At 40.7% G+C, this 7,638-nt stretch overlaps 1 protein-coding gene across 2 annotated transcripts; it reads right to left on the minus strand.

Annotated features, from left to right (window-relative positions):
• Window positions 1–1,766: 1,766 nt before the first annotated feature.
• On the minus strand, window positions 1,767–6,404 carry LOC115209165 (proteoglycan 4-like). Of its 2 annotated transcripts, XM_036501683.1 has the most exons (3): window positions 6,394–6,404; window positions 3,300–3,301; window positions 1,767–2,654 (listed from the first exon to the last, which is right to left on the minus strand). In XM_036501683.1, the coding sequence occupies exon 3, from the start codon at window positions 2,379–2,381 to the stop codon at window positions 1,884–1,886; it is 498 nt and encodes a 165-aa protein (XP_036357576.1). In that variant the 5' UTR covers window positions 2,382–2,654; window positions 3,300–3,301; window positions 6,394–6,404; the 3' UTR covers window positions 1,767–1,883. The 2 variants fall into 2 exon arrangements, with proteins under 2 accessions (XP_036357576.1, XP_036357575.1); XM_036501682.1 differs by lacking the exons at window positions 3,300–3,301; window positions 6,394–6,404 and adding an exon at window positions 5,284–5,317.
• Between the last annotated feature and the right edge of the window lie 1,234 nt (window positions 6,405–7,638).

Here is a 7,638-nt window from a genome sequence, read left to right on the forward strand (position 1 = left end):
TTCTGAGTTCAAATTCCGCCGAGGTCGACTTTGCCTTTCATCTTTTCAGGGGTGGATAAATTAAGTACCAGTTACGCAATGGGGTCGATGTAATCGACTTAATCCCTTTGTCTGTCCTTGTTTGTCCCTTCTGGGCAATAAAAAAATAAGGATCGTTACCACGACAGGCAAATAGCGGCATTTTCGTCCGTCTTTACGTCCTTAGTTCAAATTTCATCGTGGTTGACTCTGCTGTTAATCCTCTCGGAGTTGAGCACTCACCCCCGAACTTGCTGGCCTTGTGCCAAAATTTGAAACTGTTATGAAATATCATGGTGGTGTAATTGATCTAGAAGACATGCTACATTATAATTATAACAAGTGCACTCAGAGAGCGCAAACTTCCGCCAAGGCAACACCAAGGTCCTCTCAACGATTAACCGGAGATGATTTTTAAAGTGAGAATATCTGAAATAAACTCGAATGCTCTCACAAATAAGAATACTAAAATGGAACCCGACCGCTCTCAAAACTTAAGTATAAAAACAGGAAAACTAATCCGGAATTCTTGTCCGGTACCTGATCGATCCCAATGAAAGTCATGGAATGTAAAGGAGTGTGTTTGTAATGCTGTGTGTGTATTGTCTGCAGTGGGAACAGGGACAGTTTTCTCTATGAAGGCCTTTTTTAGTCTATCCATTAATATAGTGCCTTTTCGACTATTAAGGTCTATAGTGAAAAATTTATCCGTGTGTGAAAAAAACGGAAAGGACCTGCATACGGTGCTGTTAACGGAGGTTTATCAACATCGTGCACACAAAATCGGGAGCCCAAGATATAAAGCTTCTTTCAAGGCAGAGCTAGAAATGCAATTGTCAAGTAAGTAAGAGGTTTTAAACAGGAGCGATATATTCAAAATTGGTAAAGCTAAAAATTGCCGAGGATAAATTAAATTTATTATTGTTACTGGATATGTTAGTGTAATTTAATTTCTGAATGGTTTTGGTGCCGTTTGTTTATGTAGTTTGATTACTTTATCCATCAGTTTCTACTAAGATAGAGACACGAGTAAAATTAATAATAGAGAAACGAAAATAAAACTTTGGAAACAGCAACGCCATCATAACTAGTAGAAGACATGAGCGTGCTTTCAAGGGAGATAATCAGAGAATGACTTGAAAGTGAACGTAAGATCGTGTAAAGTAAATATAACAAATAATCCAGAATCCTTGTCCGGTACTGGATCGATCCCAACAGCTAACCAGTTCGTGCTAGTCACAAGACCAAACATCACTGAAAGTTTCATCCGAATCCATCCAGCGGTTCTTGAGATATCTTGTCCACGGACAAACAAACAAACACGACTGAAAACAATACCATCACCTCCGCTAAGGCAGAGGTAATAATCTCTCTTTTGTCATTTTACTTGTTTCAGTCACTCGACTGCGGCCATGCTGGGGCACCGCCTTGGACGAACGAATTGACCCACCATTATTTTGTAAGCCTCGTACTTATTCTATCGGTCTCATTTTGCTGAACCGCTAAGGACGTAAATTCACCAGCACCGGTTATCAAGCATTGGTGGGGAACAAACACAAACACAAAAACACACACACACATACACACACATATATTCATATATATATATATATATATATATATATATACACGAAGACCTTTTTTTCAATTTCCGTCTACCAAATCCACTCTCAAGGTTTTGGTGGACCCGACGCTTATTAGTAAGAGATACTTGCCCAAGGCACTGCGCAGTGGGACTAAATCCGGAACCATCAGGTTGAGAAGCAAACGTCTTACCACAGAGCCAAGCCAGCAATTATAAGAATAATTATAAAACTTATTATGAATCAAGTGACTAACGGTTCGAATCTTATCAAGCAGTTCATCTAAGAGCAAACATGTATCGCGTACAAGCAAAAGACTATTCTGCAAATAGCGACATCACAGTAAAACTGATGAGTGACTCTTTGATACGTTGGCTCGTTGACTCGTTCACTGGTTGGCTCGTTGACACTTTGGCTTGTTGGCTTGTTGGCTCGTTGGCTCTTTGACTCGTTGGCTCGTTGACTCGTTGACTCGCTGGCTCGTTGGATCGTTGGCTCTTCGATTCGTTGGTTCGTAGACTCGTTGACTCGCTGGCTCGTTGGCTCTTTGACTCGTCGGCTCGTTGACTCGTTGACCCGTAGACTCGTTGACTCGTTGGCTCGTTGACTCGTTGACTCGCTGGCTCGTTGGTTCGTTTGCTCGTTGGCTCTTTGACTCGTCGGCTCATTGACTCGTTGACTCGCTGGCTCGTTGGTTCGTTGGCTCTTCGATTCGTTGGTTCGTAGACTCGTTGATTCGCTGGCTCGTTGATTCGTTGGCTCTTTGACTCGCCGGCTCATTGACTCGTTGACTCGTTGGCTCGTTGGCTCGTTGGTTCGTTTGCTCGTTGGCTCTTTGACTCGTAGTGCTGAGGCAAATTCTGCCCACGGTGAAGAAAAATACTTGAGGAAATAGAGTAAATGATAGGGGGAGTTTGTTATAGTCTCACATCTGTTTATTATTAGAGAAACTGAGAAAAACAGTTGGTCATTCTTCGGATAACTGCTCTTTGAAGCTCAAGGGACGAATGCGGGATGTGATCCACAGATCTGTAAAAAATAAAACTTCAATCACTGTAAATAACAAAAGGAAAAACATTTTAGTACAGGTAGTGTTGTTCTTTGATAAACACTGAATGAGAATATACGAGGTACGTTCAAAAAACAAAAGCAACTTTGGAATAAAGATTGTTTGCCAGCATAACATGGCAGTCCTGGTTTAGGACGAATGTTGCTGTAATTTAGCCCCAGGAGACATCGTCTCCAGCTGGCTATACGACATGATCTGTGTCCTTATATTTTGGAACAAGGGACTCTAGTACCTCCACTCAGCTCAAAACAATATCTGTGTATCGCGATTTCCGGGTTATTTCCCTTCATCAGCACCAGCCGAACAATTATTCTGTGCAGATGAAGGGAAATAACCCGGAAATCGCGATACACAGATATTGTTTTGAGCTGAGTGGGGGTGCTAGATTCCCTTGTTCGAAAATATAAGGACACAGATCGCGTCGTATAGCCAGCTAGAGACGATGTCTCCTGGGGCTAAACTACAGCAATGTTAGTGCTAAACCAGGACTGCCATGTTATGTTGGCAAACAATCTTTACTCCAAAGTAGTGTTGCTGAATATCTCTCGTTGTGAGATTTACAAATAGTAATTTTCTATAAGCAACTTTGTATGGAAATCGCTCAGGACATGCTCGACTGTGCAAACCACGACTCAGGCTTGGTGAAGACCATCATCGCTGGTGGTGAGACGAGGGTTTATAGTCTCTGCTTGGTACGTTCGGCCATTTTGCATGAAAACGAAAATCCGACCGTCGCTCACTACACATCTGTACTCTAGGCGTAACAGCCGTGAACTGACGCGACTTACCGGCGCGAAAAGTTTCACTCATGAGTAGGAAGGGTGACATGACCTTGCACTCAAAGGATCTTACCCACGCGGTATTAGTTTTGGCGTAAAAATAAAATCGGATACTTTGTGAAGGCAGCTCGTATATTCTCAACTTGTCATTGACAAATTTATTGGATTAAGAGAGGAATGAACCGACCATAAAAGGAATTAATTATTTAAATAGTGAAAGGCAGCGAGCTGGCAGAAACGTTAGCACGCCGGGTGAAATGCGTAGCCGTATTTCGTCTGCCGTTACGTTCGGAGTTCAAATTCCGCCAAGGTCCACTTTGCCTTTCATCCTTTTGGGGGTCGATTAAATAAGTACCAGTTACGCACTGGGGTCGATATAATCGACTTAATCCGTTTGTCTGTCCTTGTTCGTCCGCTCTGTGTTTAGCCCCTTGTGGGTAGTAAAGAAATAGGTATTTCGTCGGTCTTTACGTTCTAAGTTCAAATTTCGCCGAGGTTGACTTTGCCTTTCATCCTTTCGGGGTCGGTAAATTAAGTAACAGTTGCGTACTGGGGTCAATCTAATTGACTTAATCCTTTTGTCTGTCCTTGTTTGTCCCCTCTATGTTTAGCCCATTGTGGGTAGTAAAGAAATAAGAAACGTTAGCACGCCGGGCGAAATGCTCAGCGGTATTTCGCCTGTCTTTACATTCTGAGTTCAAATTCCGCCGAGGTCGACTTTGCCTTTCATTCTTTCGGGGTCGATAAATTAAGTACCAGTTGTGTACTGGGGTCAATCTAATCGACTCCCCACTTCCCCCAAAATTTCGGGCCTTGTGTCTAGGGTAGATAAGAATAAATTCCTTTCTTCTTTTTCAGTTCGGTGTAATCCATTCTTCTGGATAATGAAAGTCTCTGAAGATAAAGAGTGAAACAATGAAGACACTGCGAACTAATTATGTTGACCAGAAATCACGGATGTAAACAAATATCTCCATGGTTTTCATGTCTGCCGGGAGATCACAGAAGGGGACTGGTTAGAGGAAACGGTGGGAGGGGGGGACAAAAGAAAAGGGGAATAGAAATCCCTTATATTTCTTCGTTTGCATATAAACATCCACATCCACACACATACAACACAACACAACACACACGCACTAACATACACACATACGAACACACATACTTACGCGCGTGCACTCATACACACACACACACACACATTTACACATGTTGTTATGCAATATTAAACGAGAATTTTTTTTTAAACTATGAAAAGAAGCTGGGATAACAAAACAATAAGGCACTTATTTGACTATGATGATGATGAGGAGGAGGAGGAGAAGGAGGAGGAGAAGGAGAAGGAGGAGGAAGAGGATGGTGGTAGTGGTGGTGGTGGTGGTGGTGGTGGTGATGAGGATGATGATGATGATGGCGGTGGTAGTGGTGGTGGTAGTGGTGGTGACGATGATGATGATGATGATGATGATGATGATGGTGGTGGTGATGGTGGTGGTGGTGGTGGTGATGATGATGATGATGATGATGATGGTGGTGGTGGTGGTGGTGGTGGTGATGATGATGATGATGATGATGATAATGATGATGGTGATGATGATGATGGTGGTGATGATGATGATGATGATGATGATGATGGTGGTGGTGGTGGTGGTAATCATGGTGATAATGATGATGATGATGATGACGACGACGATGATGATGACGACGACGGCGGCGGCGGCGGCAACGACAACGAGGACGATGATAAGGAGGGAGAAGAGGATTTATGATGGCTGAATAAACATCTTCATGTAGTAGGAGCGATGTCGACGGTGGCGATAAGAACAATAATTACAGTTCTGTCTGAAATCACTGGATTCTCATTGTCATAATTTTTTTTTCTTTTACATCTCCATTTAATCATCATCAACATCATGATTTCCACAAATTATCATCACCATCCTAATAACATAGAAAACAAACCAAAATAAAAAAAAAACTGAAGAAAATAATAAAGATGGCGGTGAAATTCATTCAATAGCAGACGACACTTGCGTATCGTTACTAAAATATTCAGAAATGACATTTTAGTGTCACATTAAAACTCCAATTTTTGTTTGAAACGAACCACAGATCTATGGAGATGATTCTAGTAGAGCATGTTTGATGTGGTCGAAATGACTGGCAGAGAAAAAAAAATGCGTGTTTTAGTGAAAATATTAACATTATCTTGAAAATGTACTGTGGTGAAGATGAAGGGAGAATTGAAGGTCGATAATGATAAAGTTTTGAAATGAAAGGCAGTTTATATTATATCATGATATGTAAGACTCAGGGCAGGAAATATTGGAAATGAGAAGATCAAAAAGATCGGAAGCCAATGATGATGTAAAGTACTTCAAAGAAGATACTTGAAGAAAAACGAAACGGTGTTCAGAAAGGTTACTGGTACCTGAGGCTGTTGAAACAAGAAGAAGAAGAAGAAACAAACAAAACAAAAAAGAAGAAAAAAGCGGTTGGTTTAGCGAACTGAAGAAGAAGTTTTTAATCAATAAGAATATATAGTGACGGTGGGACTACAAGGAGGAGGAGGAGGAGGGGGAGGAGGAGGAGGAGAAGGAAGTGGAGAAGAAGAAGAAGAAGAAGAAGAAGAAGAAGGAGAAGGAGAAGAAGGAAGAGAAGAAGAAGAAGAAGAAGAAGAAGAACAACAACAACAACAACAACAACAACAGCAACAACAGCACCAACAACAACAACAACAAGTGGAAGAAGAAGAAGAACAAGAACAAGAATAAGAAGAGGAGGAGAAGAAGAAAGAGGAGAAGAAGGAAGAGGAGAAGAAGGAAGTGGAGGAGGAGAAGAGGAAGGAGGACGACGACGACAAGGAGGAGGAGAGGAGAAAAAGAAGGAGGAGGAGTAGGAAAACAACAACAACAACACCAAGATGACGATGATAAAGAGTAACAAAACTTCTTCCATTTTTATTTTGTCACAATATGTTAAGACAGGTTCGTATTTCTTAATTACGCAAAATAATTAAATGAATATGGATATAGAGATATCTAAATGAAAGATAGACAAATAAAATAAAGCGCGAAGGAGCGCGAAATAAATGAAATAAAGCTAATAAAGGTATTTTTATTCCTAAAAACATTGTTCTTACACCCAACAGCATTGTTATTACACCCAACAGCAGGCGTGGCTGTGTGGTAAGTAGCTAGCTAACCAACCACATGGTTCCGGGTTCAGTCCCACTGCGTGGCATCTTGGGCAAGTGTCTTCTACTATAGCCTCACACCAACCAAAGCCTTGTGAGTGGATTTGGTAGACGGAAACTGAAAGAAGCCTGACGTATGTATATATATATATATATATATATGTATATTGATTAAACGGTTAAGATAACAAAATAAAGAAAGAGACCTCAATATTATGTAAATAGAGGAAATTTATCTATACAATATGTTACATTACTCGGTAGTCAAGATAAAACTCTGAGTTTCAGATGCCGAAGTGGAAATCCACAACACCATCTCTTCGGTTATCTGGCTATTTGAAAACGTTAGTGTTTTCCTTGGTGTCCGCTTCTGTATCATATTTTTTAGATAACGTTTTCAAATAGCCAGATAACCGAAGAGATGGTGTTGTGGATTTCCACTTCGGCATCTGAAACTCAGAGTTTTATCTTGACTACCGAGTAATGTAACATATTGTATAGATATATATATGTATATATATATATATATATATATATATGTATGTATGTATGTATGTGTGTGTCTGTGTTTGTCCCCCCAACATCGCTTGACAACCGATGCTGGTGTGTTTACGTCCCCCGTAACTTAGCGGTTCGGCAAAAAGAGACCGATAGAATAAGTACTGGGCTTACAAAGAATAAGTCCCGGGGTCAATTTGCTCGACTAAAGGCGGTGCTCCAGCATGGCCGCAGTCAAATGACTGAAACAAGTAAAAGAGTAAAAGAGTAACTGTCTAAAAGGTGATAAAGCAATATTCATAAATAGTACAAACTCCTGATACGAAAATAGTTATAATTGAAAGAAATACTATAAAATAACAAAAATAATCCACCTCAATTGAATAATTATAAAATCGAATTAATAGAAACACCCAAGCTGTAACCAGAGTAGATGAATGAACTAAAGCTGGAACAAGAGAAGTGGCTAGGGATATGTAGTGGCTCACGGTTGTA

Source organism: Octopus sinensis, linkage group LG3 (assembly GCF_006345805.1).
Source record: "Octopus sinensis linkage group LG3, ASM634580v1, whole genome shotgun sequence".
Classification (NCBI taxonomy): Eukaryota; Metazoa; Mollusca; class Cephalopoda; order Octopoda; family Octopodidae; genus Octopus; species Octopus sinensis.